General features: G+C 36.9%; 1 protein-coding gene across 1 annotated transcript in view; it reads right to left on the reverse strand.

Moving 5' to 3' along the window:
• Window positions 1-6,697: 6,697 nt before the first annotated feature.
• Window positions 6,698-20,896, reverse strand: part of GUCY1A1 (guanylate cyclase 1 soluble subunit alpha 1) — a 75,868-nt gene continuing 61,669 nt past the window's right edge. Inside the window, 2 exon segments of the mRNA XM_020994010.2 lie at window positions 6,698-8,232; window positions 8,235-8,371. Of these exon segments, the coding sequence (XP_020849669.1) occupies window positions 8,171-8,232; window positions 8,235-8,371 (199 nt within the window). The 3' untranslated portion in view covers window positions 6,698-8,170.

The raw sequence follows: 20,896 nt of genomic DNA on the forward strand, positions 1-20,896 counted from the left end.
TATAATCATATGCTGAGTGACTCATCTGTAGCTTATAGCTTTAACCAGTAGCTTGGAGGCTCCAAAAGGCTAAGGGAGGTACTCATGCTCCCACAGCTAGTATGTGTCTGAGGTAAGACTTGAACCTGGCTTTTCTTGATCCAGAAATGAGCCAGCTAACCCCCATGCTACTTGCCTCTCCATATTTAAAAAAAAGACACGTTCCAATTTTCAAAGTACTTTCATTATCTCATTTTATCCTCACACGATTTTCTAAGATAAGGCAAGCATTACCTCTATTTTACAGAGAAAGAAGCTGGGATTCATGGAAGATGAATTACTTGCCCAGGATCACACAATTGGTAAGAATAGAGCTGAAATTCAAAGCTGTATGTAGTGAATGGAATCCAATATTCTTTCCATTACATAACAAGGCAATGAATTTGTATTATACATACTGCTTACAAAAGATCTCGGGGGCATTTGTTAAATATATTGTGTTCTCTAAGGCAGTGGTATGGTTTGGAGAAAGAGGGTTAACATTGAAAGCATTAACAAAGAAGTGCTGTCCTAAGAGTGAGATTCTGAAGGGGAAGGTCTTAAGCACAGCAATATTTCCTCTGTAATAATAAGTAGTATACTGTCATTTACTTATTATTTGTGACAATATGCACACATAATGGGAGCACACACTTAGTCTTTTGGGGCCATGGTTTCTTGATCTGTAAAACGTAAAAATGTGTAATAGGTAGTGGTGCTCAGCATGCTTTGGTGGCACATACTGCATGAATTCCAGTCCTATTACAATTGCAATAACTCCCCTAAAGATGACAGGATTGGACTAGTAGACCTTTGATGTTCCTTCTAGCTCTGCAACTACGAGTCAATGAACCCTGGCTCACATCAGAGCTTTTCTTATTTTTAACATGATGTTTTTCCAACCCACTATGCTACTGGACTTCATCAGCATGCCCTCTCATCATTCTGCAACCCTGAACCTCATACCTCCTTGGTACCCCTTGCCCCTCAGGCCCCTCCCTCCCTCTGGTTGGAGAAGGTGGAGTGTGGCCAGTGGAGAGCTCCTCCCAGATCCTCCATTTTATTTTATTTTATTTTTGCTAGGCAATGGGGTTACACAGCTAGTGAATATTATGTGTCTGAAGCCGGATTTGAACTTAGGTCCTCCTGATTCCAGGGCCGATGCTCTATTCTCTGTGCTACCTAGCTGCCCCTGGATCCTCCATCTTAGAGGGGGGCCAGACAACCATCTCATAATTTTCCACCCCATCATTTCCCATCTGGTTGTACTCCTGGATTTTATCATGTCTCTCACTCTACTTTTTCCTCTTTCTTCCCCTTCTCCCTTTCAGCTTCTTTTTATATGTCATCTTCCTGATTAGTCTGAGAGTTCTTTGAGGGCAAGGACTGTGTTTTGCCTTTCTTTGTATTCTTAGTGTTTAACACAGTGCCTGGTACATAGTAGGTGCTTAATAAGTTTATTTACTAGATGACTGAATAAATAGGTTTTTCAAAGGAGGATAAAAAAGTTGCACTAAATTTTGCCATCAGCAACTATATAGCTACATATCTACTTTTTATGCTGAAAGTGAATAACATGCAGGTTAAACATCTTTGTAACCGTACTGCCAAAGCCCATCATTATGGCACTCTCTCTTTAGTAGTGGAGACCAAGGCCCCATGCTTGCATGATAGGCAGGATGGAATTGATGAGAGCCAGAGAGAAGATAGTTCTTCAGGGTTGGTTTGTGTGTGTGTGTGTGTGTGTGTGTGTGTGTGTGTGTGTGTGTGTGTATTGCTGAGTGTCTTTGGACTTCTAACTTCCAGCTTTGAGAGAGAAGATGGACAAAGCCAACTCCATTTCAGGTTATTGGAGGAAAAGATTCTGGAAAGTAGCCAACATAAGAGGAGGTAGCAGGCTCTAAAGATTTTGTGATACTTTCACTTGGATGAGATCTAGAACCCTTTCTCTTGGTTTAGCTGAGTGACATCACTCCCATTGGGAGAGTTCCTTCACTCAGTATTGTCTGGTATATGTTCTCATATGTACATTTTCTCTGATTTCTGTTTTTACTACCAACTAGATAAATGCCTTTTATTTGCTACTTCCTATGTGTGTTCATTGTGGAATTGGTATGTGGTGAGAAAAGGATCAAGCCTTGGATATAAAGTTTAAGAACTCTCTTCCCCTCAATTAGTGAAACTGTAATTAGAAGTTAGATTAAAACTGAAAAATCACATGCCTTAGCCAAATAATATTTAAGGAAGCAGATAGACGTAATTCAAGCCCAGAAGCCCTCTATGCCCAGGAGAGCAGAGTGGCCAAGCTCCTGGTTCCAACTTCCTGCTTCTTCCCTGGCCGGCATCAACGTCTCTCTTGGAGAAAGATGGGGTAGAAGACATTTAGCAATGTCTATTCTGCCTCCCTTCAAGTCATAAAATGAAACCGCCATGCTACAAGTGAGGGGGAGAGACAACACTCACAATGTATTTAAAGCCATAATCCAACTACAAAGCCATAGCATGTTATAGATGGAAAAGACAATAGAGATCATTTAGCCCAATCTTATAATACTTGCCTATTCAGAAAATGAGACACAGAGAAGTTGTGACTTGCCCAGAAACCACTTTATAAATTATGTACAGGGGTATGGTTAGAATCTGGGTTTCCTGAGTATGAACCAATTTTGTTTTCCATTATATCACACTACTACTCAAGAAACATTCACTGGCCAGTAAATCATATTTTAGATGTGATAGCAAAATCACTATCTAAAGAATCCTATTGAGATCATTCTACAAAGTAAAGGATTCTTTGTATAAAATGAATCATTAAGCTTCATAAGCAAAGGGACATTTATTTTTGTCTTTCATAATTATTTGTGGAATTCAATGAAATTCACTTATCTTTAGCATAAGTACATTTTCTATAGGATAATTGCTTAATGGAGGTATTCTTATTTTATATTTGTAAGACAGGTAAGAATAACCCTTTCACAAAGTATCATCCTGATATTGTAATATGCAGTAGATGTGACCCTGGATTCTTGAAAGCTGTATGACTTGTCTGAAGAGAAGCTGTTACTTCTTTAGTACCCCCTTTGTAGTATAGCACTCCCTTGAGGATGGATTCCTCCCAACACACACACACACACACACACACACACACACACACACACACACATCAGAGCAGGCACAAATATCCTTTGACTGCTTCTTACTACCTATGAGAACTCTTTTAGTTGGCTGATCTGTGACTATACTAAAGAGGCAATCTCTCCCTCAGTCCTCTTTTTTCCTGCTGGCCCTGAAGTAGAAAAATGACTCTGAGCTCTGCAGGGATTTGGTATATCCATGGAATTCCAGCTCAATGGTCAATTAAAAGAGTCCTCCTGGACAATAAGATGCAATCAGAAGATACCTATACCTTTTTTAAGTTGGGGGGTAGAGAGGGAAAATGTTCCCTCTATTACATAACACAAAGGAGACAATAATATTAGTTACATTATATGCAATTAGATATGCCAGGCATGGGTAAAATTACCCATGGTCCAAAGCCAAGTCAACAAGTATTTATTAAATGTACCAGATCTGTGCTGAGTGCTCTTCTAAATGACAATCTTCTCCATTACTATCTTAAAGAAATGGTCCAGAAGAGGGAAGGACTGACACAATTGCATAATTTGGAATAATATTCTTTTTATATGAATCAGATGTTCCTTTTGCAACAAAAAGACTCATTTTCTTTTATATATATATATATATATATTTTTTAATTATGTTTTAAATAGTTCCATTACAATGTTTATATGGCAGCATACCAAGGAAGCTCCCAAAAATCTTGGGTAGCATTTTGTTAGACTTTGTAGCTTGCCAGAAGCAAAAATCAGGTATAAACAATTTGCTAAAGGTAATAGTGAAAGTAAATCCTTTTTACCTATTGATGTATCATTATGATAAACATCATGCAATTTTTCAACATAAAGTCTAACATTTGTTTTCCTTTTTCAACTAATTGAAGTTTAGAAAAGCTATTAAATCAAAAGAAATATACCATCTGCAGTAACAAACATCAACCAGATAGGATAGGGAAGAGGGAAGTATTTGCTGTAAATAAAAACCCTAGTCTTGGCATATGAATCTCCATGAATTACTTTACAAAAAAAGGCTTTCTGCCTCAAAAATCAAAACTAAGGGGGGCAGCTAGGTGGCACAGTGGATAGAGCATGGACCCTGGAGTCAGGAGGACCTCAGCTCAAATCCAGCTTCAGATACTTGACACTTACTAGATGTGTGACCCTGGGCAAGTCTCATTGCCTAGCCCAAAATATAAACAAACAAACAAAAAAATAAAAACTAGGAAACTACAGATTTAAAGAGTGTATAATGACAATGAAATCACAGGTCTAGATCAAAACCCAACCCAAACAAAACAACTAATAAATTGGATCTATCTCAGTTCATTTCTTCAGATAGCTATTGTCAAGATTCTCCTCAAAACAGGTAGGTTTAAAGCCATTTCCTTCTAAATAAATATCAGATTGCATGGAATATCTATTTTTGTCACTTAGTTATGTTGCATATATATCAAATACAACTTAAAATGTCTAATGACAGCAGAGCCTTAGTCCCAACCCTCAGCCAGAAACTCTGAATTTAACTCACTAACTGATGAAGTATGAAGAGAAAAAAACATGCACTTACATAAAAATTATAATGTGTTTAAAATGAAGTTGATTTGAACAAAGACACACTAATAGGTTTTATGCCAGATGCCATATTTCTCATAGCTTTTGGGGACATGAACTTTCCTTTCTTGCTAGCTAGAAGTCACAAAGTGCAATATTATTTTTCTTGAGTAAAAATTATCTCCAAATAGAATGGGAATTACATACTTTGGTTTCCATAGCTATTCTTAATGAAATCAATGCCCCTTTATTCAGAATTCTTTATTGTGTAATAAAGAAATTGTACATCTTGGTTTCTATTTGGGAACTCTTTCTCTGGAACATAAGAGTTTTCTCTACAGAAAGGAGTCTTCTCTGGTCATGTTTATGTCAGATTTCTTTCTATTTTAAACCTGAGTAAAATTTTGCTTTTTTTCCTGATTTTTGAAAGAATACTTCTGCAAGGATGGAAAAATACCAAGAAAGCACACTTCTAATACCATGTCTTTAATGGAAAACTCAGGATCCCATCAACAAATGCTGATGAGCACACCAGGGAGATAGTCCCTCTAACATTAATGTTAGAGATGTAGTGTGGTGTGCCCTGGATATAGATTTGGGACTTAGATTTGAATCCTGGCTTCAACATTTACTGTGTGAACCTGGACAACTCACAACCTCTCCTAGCCTCAGCTTGCTCAGCTGTTAAAGGGGAATAACAATCTTGGAATAACTAGCTTCATTACGTGATTGTGAGGACAGCATATAGCTAATTTTAAAGTGCTAGCTTCCCTGGCTTCCTACAAGTCTCATCTTCTGCAAGAAGCTTTTAGCCATGCCTCCTGAATCTTATTGGCTTCCTTCTGAGATCATGCTCAATTTAGTCCTGTCTTTGTCTTGTTTGTACATGGTTGCTTGCATATCGTCTTCCTCATTAGGCTGTGAGCTCCTCAAGATCATGGGCTGTTTTTTTTTTTTTTTCAGCCTTCCTTATTTAGAATTCTACTTAGCACTCTTCTCACTCCAGAAAAGACTTCAATCTTTCCAGAATAATGAAGAATATAAGTACATGGGATTTAAGTGTGGATTGGAAGTAAGATATTTTTGTGGGAATGAGAACATTTTTTTTTATGTATTTCTTTTCTGTTTCTCTTTCCTCCTTTATAATAAGGGCTCAGCTCTAGAAAGAAAAGGATCTTCAATCCTTCACTTAAACTACAGTCTATATAGAATATTAATATTATTTTAAGACTGTAACAGAATGAAGCCCATGTCCCCTCTAGTGCCAAAATGACTTCCTGGTAAGAGGCTAGATACCTAGGAGGTACTGTTTATGACCTAGAAGAGTAAGTTGTAGTAAAGTACTTAATGGTACACTGAGGATAAACCAGGCCAACCAAGAGTAAATTTTTCATCACACTGTTAGCATGGAACAGGTGACAAACAATGAAAGTATTTAAAAACTTGCACATGGAACCATTTTGCCTGGATCCAATACAGTTTAGGATCTTCTGTTAAACATTTGCCACTTGTGTATATATACATACATACATACATACATACATATATATATATATATATATATATTATATATATATATATATATATATATATATGTAACTTAAAACTTTTTCTTTGCATCATGCTCTTGCTTGGGCATTGTTCTTTTAAAAATGATGCTCATACAACCACATTTTCCAAGTAGTTATAAGGATGAGTACTTGAAGCACCAATACTGAAAGCAAAAATCAAAGTGTGGAATCCAGATGTCAGCACACAACACGATGGATGAGGAGTCAAGTAGACCTACGTCCAAGTCTTAGCTCTGCTTCTTGTGGCCTAAGTAATTTTGGAAAAACTTCCTTTTGTTAAGAATTTAGTAGAATGAAGAAATTGGACTCAAAGAACCCTGCTACCCCTAAAAAGCTAAGACATTTACACAACAGATCACTTTCTTTGCTACTATCTACCAAGCACTGAAGAGTATAGCAGGTTTATAATCCTTTTTGGAATACATGTACATATCCATAAAATGGTCTATGTGTTCTCTTTAATTAAAAAAAAACAATTAAAAGATACAAATCTTACATCTCTTACTCATGTAGCTTAGCCTTTCCCTAGAAGTACTCCTATTGGTTTAAAAAGCCAATAGACAGTTTCTACTGATTCAGGACCAAGTTGCAGTGCTCTCATGTACAACTGCATAGTGAGTTCCCTTTTTTTTGGGGTTCTCTCTTTAACCCCAAGAGGCAGTATGGTATAATAGATGGTATAGTAGATAGAGCTGGTATTAGACTCAGAAAGACCTGGGTTCAAGTTAGGTCTCTGACATGTACTAGCTATGTAACTCTGGATCATTTGCTTAACCTAGCATTCTGGGAAACTCTCTAAGAATGTAAGTTGGACACAAGATACCAATCTTTACTAGTAAGGAGCTTCCCATCTGATCATTCCCTATATTAGTGAAATCACAGGTCCAGTATCTATCACCCTTCAACCTTATTTCATTTCTGCTTAAACTGTGGTGATCAAATCAAGAGTATTACATTAGAATAAGTAATACAATCCCTAGTAATGGAAATTTATATCTTCTATGTTCACCTGGACACTTTGCTTATCTGTCTGTATGTTATAGAAAGCTTTTATCATGCTTAAACATGAAGAATACATGAAAAGGAAATAATATTTATTGCTATGATACACGCTACTATCAAAAATTATGTTTTTTTAAATAAACTTCATGAACTAAAATAATACTTCAGTGTTACTTTGAATCTAGCTTGTGATTATATAATATGTGACCCATACTTTCTTATTTTCTTAAGAGGACTTGACAGAAAAAAATACTTGGTCTGTTTTGCTATATATTGGCAGCCACAACAAAAACACATAATAATAACAATAGCTAGCATTTATATACTATGCTAAGCTTTCCAAAGTGCTTTACAAATATCACATTTTAACCTCACAGCAACCTTAGGAGATCAAGTGATTTGCCCAGAGTTACACAGCTTATGAGTGTCAGAGGCTAGATAACAACATGCAGTGAGTTTTAAAAATTTATAATAGGAACAACAACTTCTTGTGACTTTGTTCTTAGCAACACTGTGACTCCTGCATTTTAAGTACAGCTGGCACTCAAGCAAGGAGCAGTACTGCAGGCAACTCTGTCTCTTGGTATGATACATTCAACTTTTCTGATGTTATGTACAGTGGGTCTAGAATTCTTAGTACAGGTTGATTTGAAGTGACTTATATAACATCATTTGTCACAGAAAAGAAAAGATACCTCAAGGGGCATAACATTAAAATAGAGGAGTTGAAATATTATTTCAGTAAATGCAGTCTGTCATTTAAAAGAGAAATAACAAGTCTTAGGGGACCTTGCTCCTGAATTAGTAATACTGGCTTTCAGGCATCTGCAATCCTAAAGTGCTTTCCAAGGCTTCATATATCCTCACTGGATTCAAACCCCCAAATATTGATAAAACTGGTGAAGATACAACTTAATCAATGCCTGATGCTTTGCCCAGAAAGTTAGCATTGCCGTCTTCAATATCTCTTTTGGGAAGCATGCCTTTGGATTTGCTCCTTGTATGTAAGCATCTAAGAAATGACAAATTCCAGGAATTTCCTTGGGGAAGTTGGGAGGCAGTTCTTCTCTTGAACGAGGAGTAAACACGAACCCAGGGCATCCTTTCAGTAGTCTGAAAGACAGTTAAGAGGGAGTTATTAAAATTATTTAAATTTATTTATTTATTTATTAAATTTAAATAAAATTATTTAAATAAATAAGCAAATGTTCAGGGAAGAAGACTCAAGAGAAAGGGAGCAATTTGAGTAGATCAAAGATATTCAAGATATTTTGAGATTATTGAGTAAGGTAGAAACTTTAACCTTGGCCAGAAGAAAGAACTTGATGGCTTTTTTTCTCCTTTGGGCATTCTAGGGTTCTGGCTAAACAGGTCTACTTGTTGTTTCCCATACTTACCATTCCGTCTTTCACTCTGGGGCCTTCGCATAGGCTATCCCTGGGCAAAGAGTGTATTTTTGTGAAAAGAAGAGTCAGTCTTCTGCTGAAATTGGAAAATCACTTTGGCAACTATGTGGAAGAATGTATTGGACTGGGGTGTGACTTGATGAGGGAGAACAATGAAAGGGCTATTGTAATGGTTCAGACAAAGGGTCATGAGGGTCTAAAAGGAGGGGAGTGGTCTTGTGAGCAGAGAGAAGACAATATATGTGAGAGATGTACAGAAAGAATTGACATGATTTTACAATTGATCAGATTTGTGAAGTGACTGAGAGTGAGAATTAGAGAATGAAACCAATAAGAATTATATAATCTATTTTTTAGTAGATTTATCTGACCTTACACCTTTGCCAGTACCACCCTCTGACATTGTTTGGTCTTACTCATCACAATAGACTTCTGACATTTATTTGCAGTTTGTAGGACAATCCTGACAATCCATCTGACATACTAGTCATGGTCTAGTGAGTAGGAAGAGAACCAAGAGAGAGCAGTCAAAATCTAATGATTACTTCTGACCAAATAAACAATATCAAATCAATTATAGTTATGTATAATAATATGGCATAAATAGAGATAATGAAAAGATGATCAAAAACAAAATTTCAAGATTTTCTCTAGGTCCAATAAAATTAGTATACTCACAGTATATAAGTAAATTTGACCTAAATATGACATGCCAGCTATATAATAAACATTAAACAATGAATTGACAATAACTTACTTTCTCTTCTTCAAATTTAAAAGAGTTTTGTGTGTTTTGTGTGTGTGTATGTGTTGTGTGTGTGTGTGTGTGTGTGTGTGCTTTTGTATGATGGTATAGGTTCTTAAAAAGCTTTCAGAGAGAGTCTCAGCCAATACCTCTTAAAGGCACTGACCTTAAAGCTTCCTTAAAAATCACGGAAGCATAGTATCTCAGGATTGGAAGAGATCTCAGATGGCACCTAATCCAATCCGCATCTGATCAAGAATCTGCCTGTACAGCGTTCCTAAGCTCCTGAGTCAGTTCATTGAAATTTTGGGCAGCTGTAATCATTAGGAAGTTTTTCTTTCCATCAAACTGAAACTTGCCTCTGATTTCTTTTCACAGGCACTAATTGTGATCTCTGGGGTGAAGCAGAACAGATCTGATCTCTCTTCCACATCAGAATCCTTCAGAGACTTGGAAATAGCTATCATACCTCCCACTGTTAGCTCTTTTTTTTTTTTCTGATGAAATATTGCTGGTTCTGTCAACTGTTCTCCTTAGGGCAGGATCTTGAAACACTTGATCACCCTAATGGTTGTCCTCTGGTTACTCTCCATTTTATTAGCATCCTTCCTCACATTTTTGAGGAATTGAACATATGCATCCAAGTGTGATTTTGAGGTTAGCCCAGTGCCTCGCTAATAGCTAGCACATGGCTACATAATAGTACGTACTTAGTAAATGTTTATGGATTGATCAACTGTTTAATCTGACTAGGGGAGAATGTAGGTGGCAGAAGTGGATAGAGTGCTGAGCCGGGAGTCAGGGAGACCTGAGTTCAAATCAGCTTTCAGACTTTGTTGGGTTTTTTTCCTAGACTAGCCTCCTATTTTCACCTTCATTGTGAATGCTTTTTCTCTACTTCCTCATATAGCCCACCAGGGAATGACATTTAGAGTCCATATGTTATAATTCTACTACCACTGATAAGGAAATACTATTTATTCACTTTAAAATAATATTTTATTTTTTTCCAATTACACGCAAAGACAATTTTTAACATTCATTTAAAAAATTTTTTGAGCTCCAAATTTTCTCTCCCCCCTTTATCCCCTTCCCCTTCCCTAAGATGGTAAGCAATTTGATATTAGGTTATATATGTGCAACTATGTAAAACAGATAGGAAATATTTTTAAATAAATGCTATTGTATCTGTTCTGTTTTCTCTCTGCTTTTTATCCCTTTCCAGTTTAAGCTTCACATATTTTAGGGATAGCCTGGTTTAATTGACTCTCAAGCTATGCTTCTTGAAAATTTATGCTTTTCTTTCCAGTTTTTTAATGCTTTAGGAAATGAAACTTCTCACATTTGTTCCAGTCACCTCCATAAGATTTTGCTAATGACTGAATTATAAGCAGTGCTGCTCTTGGCCACTTTTTCATTTTGGCTGGTTAGGAGTTAAAATATTACTTTGGGCTGGCTGAAATGATTTCTAGACTCTTTTGAGCATCATTGCTTCTTTGAATAGGAATGGTTGGAGCTGTTATAATTACAGGATACATCTTCTCATCTTTATCTTTTCTCCTAATTTAGTGTTAATTTTGACCTCTGCCATAGCAAGTCAATGAGCTATTTTAGAAATGATTTCCACATCCATAATTAGTTATTTCATGTCCCTTAAGATATAATCAATTTCATTTTTTAAGTAATGATGCTTGGTTCTTGCAATGCCTGGAATCTTATGAGTCTTATTGAAGAAAATATTCACATTATAATGTTATAATGATGTGAATATTCAATTTTGTCAATAAGCCTTTGGAATCTTTCATTTCTTATACCTGGAAGATATTTTCCAATATACTTTTTTTTTCTTTTCCAGTGCCCAATTCTGCAAAGTAGTAACCAAGTTCAAATTAGTTTGGGAAATCCTCAAACATTGTAATTATCGTTATACTTATCTTTATGCTCATGCTCATCCCAAGCACTTTCATGGAATGATGTTTCGCATTACTTTAGTCAAGTCAACAAGCATTTAGTATGCACCTATTATCTTCCAGGCAGTATACTAAATGCTGGGTATAAAAAAAGATTTTCAGAACAGATTCTGCCCTCAAAGCACCTGCAAACTAATGTGGGCGGGGAGAGAAAATAGCTCTGTATAAAATGGATCTGCATAGGATAAACTGGAGATAATCTCAGAGGAAGGTACTATCATGAAGGGAGGTTGGAAAAAGCTGCTCGAAGAAGGAGGGATTTTAGCTAAGACTTGAAGAAAACCAGGGAAGCCAGGAAGCAGAGGCAGAAATGAGGAGGGACAGAGTCACAGGCATGGGTCGGGGGAGGGTCAGCCAGTGCATATACATAGAGTTGGGAGATGGAGCAAGGAGTCTAGAGGCACAGGATCACAGAGTTCATGAAGGAGAATAAGGTGTTAGAAGACTGAAAAGGTAGGAAGGGGCCAGATTATCAAGGGCTATGAATATCAAACATATGACTTCATAGCTAATCTTGGAGGCCTTAGGGTATGTGATGAAGCTAATCTCATCAATTTCTTAATCTGCCTCTCCATGGAGAACCTATCACTCACCCTTCCACTTCACTATAGCTTCCTCATATCTGCTCATTATGTTTATAGTGAGAAAATCAAAATTGGTATGACTCAATTCCTCCAATATTATGTCAATTCATTGGTCACTGAACAAGAATTTCACATTTAGAATACCAGTGACTAAATTAATGTTTGTAGATTGTCTAAAATTGCACGACTCTTAGCATTCCATGTTTTCTTTTTTTCCAATTTGGGCATTATCAGTGCAGAAGTTTCCATATGTTTTTTCTTGGTCTCATGGCCAAAGAATTAATCATCCAATAGCCGGCCTCCTGAAGGTGAGCACATATATACATGGTCAACCTGGTCCTCAAAAGAAACATAATGTAACCCTCTGGGTCCCTGCACAAAACTTTATTAGCCCAGTATGGTTTTTGAGAGCTGCTGGCATAGCCTCTAAGAATCCACAGGTACTAATATGTCGTCATGAGCCATGGAATTGGATCTCTTGGGGTGGAATCCATTGATCCTGATGATTCAATTAACAGACGAGAACTTTAACATTAGTGGTTTGGATAATAGCCAGCATAAGTGATTGTAACAATCTCCTAATTGGTCTGTCTGCCTCAAGTTCATCCCCTCTCTAGTCCATCCCATATGCTACTACCAAAGCTATTTTCATTAAGGGCAGGTCTGTTCATGTGATTTTCTTATTCAACCAATGGTTTACAATTACATAGGAAAAAAAATACAAACTCCTTCATCTAGTGTAAAGTTCTATACAATCTGATCTTAACATATCTATTCAAACCCTTTGGACATTATTCTTCTTTCTTCATTCACAATCTAGCCACACTGGTTGTCTCTCAGTTCCTCATATATGATACTCTATTTCCCATTTCCATGCCTTTGTACTGTCTGTTTTCTGTGCTTAGAATGCCCTACCTCACCTTAGCCTCATAAAGATGTAGCTGAACACCATCTTCTACATGAAGCCTTTCCTGATTCCCCCAAATGATAATGCTGTCCCTTTCATACCACCTTGCATTGAACAATTTTGAATATATTCATTTGTATTCACTTTATATACTTACATATTTTGCATATTTTGTATATCACCCCTATATATTTTGCCCTCTCCAATTAGAATATAAGCTCAAGGCAAATACGAATTATTTAATTATTTATACTTGTATTCCAGGGCCTATTACAGGGGTAGACACATGGTAGGCATTTAAATATCTGTTGATTAATTGATCAACTTATTGATGGCATAGTGGATAGAGAGGTGACCCTGAAGTCTGGAAGACCTGGGTTCAAGTATGACTTCTAGACTCGTTGTGTGAACCTGTACAAGTCACAACCTCTCAGAGTTGTTGGTAGCTCTTCAGGATTATATATTACAGAGAAGGCGCTAACCTTCATTGATAGAGGGAGTTCCCTTACCTGAGACCCTATACCAATGATATTGTAGCTTGAGTTCCTATTCCTATTATAGAATTGGTTTAAATATTGGTAAAAATAGTCTTAAGTCAAGTAAATATTCTTTCCTAAAAGTCTTTTTAAAAAACCTTTATTTGCTTAGTTTACCCTTTTGAAAATAAACAATAAAAATATAAACTTATGATGATAGGTTTTTTTTAGCTAATAAGGATCTGTGTGATCAACCCTATTTCTTTAGAGATGGTAGAACTTAGGCCCAGAGAGGAAAAGTGAATGGCCTAAGTTCATAATGGTAGAAGGTGGTCCAAGAACCAGGATCAGAATCCAGGGCCTCTTGCTTCAAATCCAATATTCTTTCTACTATAAAATTCTTCTACTTGGCTATCTCTTCAAAATGATAATGAATCTCAAATTATTAAAACTTAACATAGTTTCTTTTTAAAAAACTGCATTTGTATATAACCAATCTTTTCCTTCTTTTAGTTTTTGCAATTGTTTTTCTCCCTAAACATACTACCTGCTGTTTACCACAGGTTTCATTGTTTCTTTTGAACCACTTTTCCAAATTTCAAAGGCCATTTTGAATTTTCATTCTATCCTTCCAAATTGTTTGGCTGCTCTTCCTTTCCCCTTTTCCATATTTATGTCTTCTTCAAACTTGATGAATATTCTCTCTATTCTGTTATCCAGGTCACTAATGAAAATGTTGAATAGCTCTGGGCTCTGGACCAGCCTCTGTGAAAAACAACTCTTTCTGTCTCCCAAGTAAACAATGACCCATTAATAATCAGTGTTATGATGCTGTGTTCACACAGAAGAGGTGAAGTGCTTGAGTGAGAACTTTTGGTTCTGCGATATGTTCCCACTGCTCTATGTGGGCACAACCTGAATAGGACTCTAAGTGCTAGGACATATTTAATATCTAGCCTAAGTGGGCCCTAACAATTTAGAGGTGAGTATGAGGCAAGCAATCATTGAAGAAGGACTAAGATGGTTCTATTCATACCACAGTCCTACCAGTCTACCTAATGGAAGCCTTATCAGGGAAAGAAGTATGCCCACCAAAAAGCCTTTACGTCCACAGTACCTGGAACAGTGACTTCCTTGTAGTAGGTGTTAATGTTCAATTTTTTGTTGCTGAATTTATTCTAGTTCAATGTTAAACACACAATTCTGAGGCCTCTTTTGCATAATAATCCTTTAATTGTTTAAAGAGACAGAATCCCAGAGTTGAAAGGAACATCAGAAACCATCCAACCTGCATTTGGACAAGTATCACCCCCACTACATCCCTGAGTGGACATCTGTCTTTTTTTCCTGATGACTTCCAGTGAGGGGAAGCCTTTTATCTCCTGAATCAGCTTATTACACTTTTAGATCACTTTAATTGATGAGGAATTTTTCCTTCCCTCAATCCTAAATTTTCCTTGGTAACTCACACCTGCAACTCCTAGTTTTGCTCTCTGGGACTTTTTCACTCTTCCCTGTGATAGCCCTTCAACTACTTCAAAATAACAGTTATGTCTCCCAGTGAGTCTTCCACAATACTCTGGTTCCTTCAACAGAACCTCATGGAATTTCTTCTAGATGGCTACATTTTATGAATGGCACAGGCCAGCTTTGTTTCATTCTCCTCTGAGTCATGATTCTGAGTCTCCAGGTTTTGCCACCATGCCCTTGCTTGGGTACCATCTCCCATCTCCCTCTCTTGCTCCTGCTCTTCAACTCTTTTTTACGTGTTGTTTTTCCTTATTAGAATGTAAGCTTCTTCAGGGCAGGCGCCATCTTTCTTTTTGTTTCTATTTATACACCCAACACTTAGCATAGTGTGTTGTCCGCCTTCAACGACCTTGAATTCAAGACCCTGAACCTTTCTGGTTGTTCCTCTTCTGAACACTTTGTGGCTTTTCAACAGTCTTCCTACATTGTGGTGCCCAGAACCAAATGCGATACTTCAGACATTCTGGACATTATGAATGAAATGGCATTTAATAAGTGTTTATATTGTGTGCCAAGCACTATGCCAATCACTGGGGATACAAATAGAAAACCCACTCAAACCCTTAGATATTTTCTAGAACTGCCTCAACAGCCTTTTCCTGTGAATCACTAATCTTACCCATGGAGAAGGTAAAGATGGCCAAAATGATTTCATCTCAAATATCATGCAATTAAGAATGCTATTTTGCTGTATTTTAGAAATGAGTCAGAATTCACAAGACAAATAATTTAGAACAGAAAAGAAAATCTGTTTGGGATGTATGTGTTTCTTTATATACCTAGGGCAATTAGGTGGCACAATGGAAAGAGTGCTAAGTCTGCAGTCAGGAAGACCTAAGTTCAAATCTTGCCTCAGACACTACTAGCTGTGTGATCCTTTGCCTCAATTTCTTCAACTGTGAAATGAGCATAATAGTTCCTAAATCACAGGGTTATTGTGAGGATCAAATGAGAATATTTGTAAAGAACTTAGCACAGTGCTTGCCACATAGTAGGTGCTATATTAATGCTTATGCTCTTTCCCCACCTAATACCAGTATTTCTCTTTATTTCTTCGTATTTCTCCCCCTCCTCTCTACTGGAGAAATTTTCCCCTATTACTTTTTTACATTCCTTTTTGTGTGTGTGTTTTTACTTTGCCTGATTTTGGAACTTTTTACTTTTATAATGCACATCTTTTTCTTACTACTATACTACTAGGTCTTCCTCTTAATGTCTGGTATAATTTAATAAAATATTATTATTATTGCTATCAATAAAAATAGTATCTAATATTTATATAGCACTTTAGGATTCTCAAACTACTTTACTTCTCAGAATGAACCTGGGAGGCAGGCTCTACTATTATCATCCTTTTGCAGATGAGGAGACTGAGATTGAGAGAGGTTCAATGATTTACCTATGGTTCCAAGGTTAGTAAATTTCAGAGACAGGATTTGAATTCAAGTCCTCTTGACTCCAAGTCCAGTGAAGTATCCATTGTACCATCTACTCCCACATATAATCTTGAACCCAAGGGCTTTTCAGTACAAAATGGTCCTGACTTGTTTTGGCCCTTGTTGAACTCCTTACTATCAATACCGCTCCTCTATCACCTTTAATATATTCATGGCAAACATCTTGTAACCTCAGTAGCATCACATACCCCACAGCTTAAAATATTCAGATTCTTTGTGATATTTAAGCTACCCCACTCCTATTTATCAGTAAAACTAAGATTGAATGTGCTGCTATGATAAAGTGAAACTGGCCTTCAATGGAAAATCAGCAGCATTTAAAATGGTGACATAAAATCTTTAAGAGACTTTAGGAAAGATGGTCATAAAATTGCCATTAGGACTAACATATCTTGGTTTATTGGTCAAAATCCGGAAATAATGAGTATTTCAGCATGACACCATTCTTTTATTTGTTATCCACAAAAGGTATTTTTTAGGTGGTATGTATTCCATGTCCCGAATTCACATCATGTTTGCCATAAATATATCAAAAGGATCCTTGACATTAGACAATGAATTTTATTCTCAGGAACCTTCTTCCAGAGTTCAGCTTTCAACAAACATGCTACCAAAGGGCCTGTCAAGAGAAATATTTACACTTCATGACAAATAGTGTTTCTTGGTTATTCTACACAAAAGTCCATTTGTGCCGACCACTTAGACTGCAACTAGATTTAAACCCAAACTGTCTGCCTGTGTTTTAAAGTCAATTGTTAATTATATATTTACAAAGCGCAGACGTCCAATGGAAATTTCAAACTGTCTCTTTCCTCCTGAAGCTTATTATAACATGGAAAATAAAACTCTTCTAGAGGAAATCATTTAAAGTAACACTACTGACTTCTTCTAAAGAGGCAGCTTGGCCTAATAGAGAGAGCTGACCTCAAAGTTGAGAAGACCCAGGAGTTAAGTATTCTTAGTACTCAAGTAAGTAACTATAGGGTTCTTGGAAAAGGGCTTCATCTTTCAGTTCTCCAGATAATGGTGATTATACATTATAGATCAGTTTGCTGATCTGTATGAATGGAATTAATTTTCATACCAGGAGTTCCTCCAGGCTCATTAAATCACAGGTCTAGACCCCTCTCCCTTCTCCCAAAAGCTATCATTTATTCCCATGTCCAAATAAACGTACTGCCTTATATTTCTTTCTGATATCTGGTATCTCTTCAAAATCTGAAATTCTGTGATTCTATGAATACCACAAAGCCCACTACTTTCAGTGTCTTGGCCCCTGGACTATTTCAGTGGATCTCTCTAATTAATCTCCCTGCCTCAAGTTTCTCATTTCTCCAATCCATCATCCCACACTTGCAAAAGTGATTTTCCCAAAGTGCAGGTCTGATTAGGTCACACTCTCACTCCTACCCCCTCCACACACCCAATAAATGCCCATGATTCTCTATTATCTCTAGGTTCAAATATAAACCCCTCTATTTTGAATCTAAAGTCCTTCACAACCTGGTATCACTCTACCTTTCTAGCCTTATCATGCATCACATCTATGAGCCAATTAAATTGGCCTTTTTTTTTTTTCCTGGTTCTACACCCATGGGCAGCTAGGTGGTGCAGTGGATAGAATGCCCAGCCTGAAGTCAGGAAAGCTTGAGTTCAAATCTGGCCTCAGACACTTCCTAGCTGTGTGACCCTGGGCAAGTCACTTAACCCAATTTGCCTCAGTTTCTTCTTCCATAAAATGAGCTGGAGAAGGAAACTACTCCAATATCTTTGCCATGAAAACATCAAATGGGGTCATGAAGAGTCAAACTTGGCTGAAACTACTGAACGATAACAACAACAACAACACATGACTGTCTATCTCCCATTCTTCACAACCCTGCCTCAACCTACCTTATTATTGTTGATCTAATCAAACTGGACTTCTTGTTGTTTCTTACACAATGGCACGACATCTCCCATCTCCACACTACTGCACTGCTTATTCCATGTCCTGGGATGCCCTCTCCCTGCTCACCTCTGCCCCTTAGAATTCCTTGTTTCATTCAAGATTCAATTCAAACAATATCTTCTAAATGAAGCCTCTCCTGATCCTTCCAGATCCTAGTGTGCCAAAATCACTTTGCATATATTCTGTATATGCTGATAGAATGTAAGCTTCTTGAGGGCAGGGAATGTTTTACTGTTGCCTTTGTAGTCTAGTACCCCTAGCATAGTGTCTGACATGTAGTAAGTTCTAAATAAATGTTTGTTGTTGATTAATTGGTTTATAAGACTTAGGGACATGAAACCCACACAACTGGTATTATCTTACCCAGAGTGGGGAACCTGTGGCTTTGAGGCCACATGTGGTCCTCTAGGTCCTCAAGTGCTGCCCTTTGATTGAATCCAAGCTTCACAGAACAAACTCCCTTAATAAAAGGATTTGTTCCGTAAAACTTGGACTCACTCAAAAGGCAGCACCCAAGGACTTAGAAGACCACATGTGGCTTGCAGGCTGCAGGTTCCCTATCCTTGATCTAACCTAAGTACTAACTCTGTGTGTGTGTGTGTGTGTGTGCGCACGCGCGCACATAATAAATCCTTTTGACAACCTGGTGAAAACGGTGGATCCCTTTTTTAGAATAATGCTTTCAAATGCATAAAATATGAAAAAAAGGATAACAAAGGAAACCAATCATACTGAAACATAGTTATGAAAGTATTTTTAAAAACAAGATCATAGACTCCGGATTAAGAACTCTGATGTAGCTGAAACATCTTGAGATTTCTCTAACATGTGAGGAAGAAGAAGGAAGATTATATTTAAAATCCTGGTAATTGACTGGTTGTAGCAAATCAAAACAGAAGAAACAGGGAAATAAATTCGAGGCTCACCCCCCCGCTGGCATGTCAAAACTCTTTCTAAAAGTGGAAATGTACAGCATGTCCCAAAAGTCTTAGCACATTTTAAAATTTATTAAAGCTTTGCTTAATCTACCTTGGTTTGTTAGATGTAATTATTATTTAATTTATTCTAACAAACTTATTTAAACTTATTAAAGCTTAAAACTGCACTAAGACTTTTGCAACACCCTATATATTGCTGTTCAGTTATCTAGTCGTGTCTGACTCTTTGTGACCCTGTGGATCATACTGTCCATGGGGTTTTCTTGGCAAACATGCTGGAGTGGTTTGCCATTTCCTTCTCCAGGGTATTAAAGCAAACAGAGGTTAAGTAACCGGCCCAGGGTCACACAAGCTATGTCTGAGGCTGGATTTGAATTCAGGTCTTTCTGACTCCAGGTTCAGTGCTCTACCCACTAAACAACCTAGCTGCCCCTACCTAATGTGTTGTCCCAAAAACCTTAGTGCAGTTTTAAACTTTAAGAACCTTAAATAAGCTTATTAAATTAAATTAAATTAAACAATAAATAAATAAATCAAATAAAGCCTTAATAAGCTCAAAACTGCAATGAGACTTTTTGGATATGGTGTATAAGATCATTCATGCCCGCAATTTGGTATTTCAACTACACATTGCATATATGCGTTCTGGAAACTTCAAGGACAACATTGAGAATATTGCATCTTCATGTGCTGTGCACAGACTATAAAAATGCTTTCAAATATATGGCAGTACTGAATGCACTGCACACTGTTGGAATAAATTGATTAAAAGTTAATGCTGTTGATGAGAAAATGAAAATCAAACTTTTGCTGAGCAGTGACAAAAAGAATACAACATAACTTCATCTACTAATTTTTTTTCTCGAGTCAATATTTAGATACGCTCTTTTGAATAACTATGTATAGTATTTTGGAGGCTCTAAATTGTTCTAAGTCTTAATGCAACCATCACAATGTTACCCACAAATAGTATCATCTGAAAGATCTCATCCATGGGGAATAGTCCTTCCATTTGGGTTCTGTGCTGGACATCCTCTGTGATAGGGGTAACCCCCTTTGGCAAGCATATTTTCCATTTTATGCCTCACATGAATAAAATTATGTCTATGATTACATTGTTTAAAGAATCTAGACTGATTTTAACATATGAGTGAGTGATACTTTGTATAGAGGACTCTTAAGGCTGCATTTTCACACTATTAAAATTCTTTTTTAAATCAAATAATAACTCAGCGGAATCTTGTATTCTATGCATCTTTCATTGTGCGACTGTAAATGCGAATTTTATTGCAGAATGTCATTCAGGAAAGCTTACTCATTCTCATTATCACTGTTTGAAATATAATTTTTTTTCATAGAACTATGAAAGTGAAACTACAGATCAGGAGTTATTGATATCCTCTTCGTGGCTTTTTGGGGGGTAGTATATACAATCAATCCAAGATTCTTTCCTCCATTTGTTAAGATCTCACATTTAGAATGTCAACAGCTAATTTTGTATAGAGATGACATAAATCTTAGCACCCTCTATCTTCTTTTCTATTATTCTTCCACCAATACTGCAGAAAAATAAAGGCTATTATCCAACTACTTTTGTTTCGTACCAAAGAATTCATCACCAGGTGGTTTATCTAATAGTGATAAGGCTTTCTGTAGTTAGGGGGAAAGGTCCTC

This window comes from Phascolarctos cinereus, unplaced genomic scaffold (assembly GCF_003287225.1).
Source record: "Phascolarctos cinereus isolate Bilbo 61053 unplaced genomic scaffold, phaCin_HiC Scaffold_9;HRSCAF=440, whole genome shotgun sequence".
Taxonomy (NCBI): Eukaryota; Metazoa; Chordata; class Mammalia; order Diprotodontia; family Phascolarctidae; genus Phascolarctos; species Phascolarctos cinereus.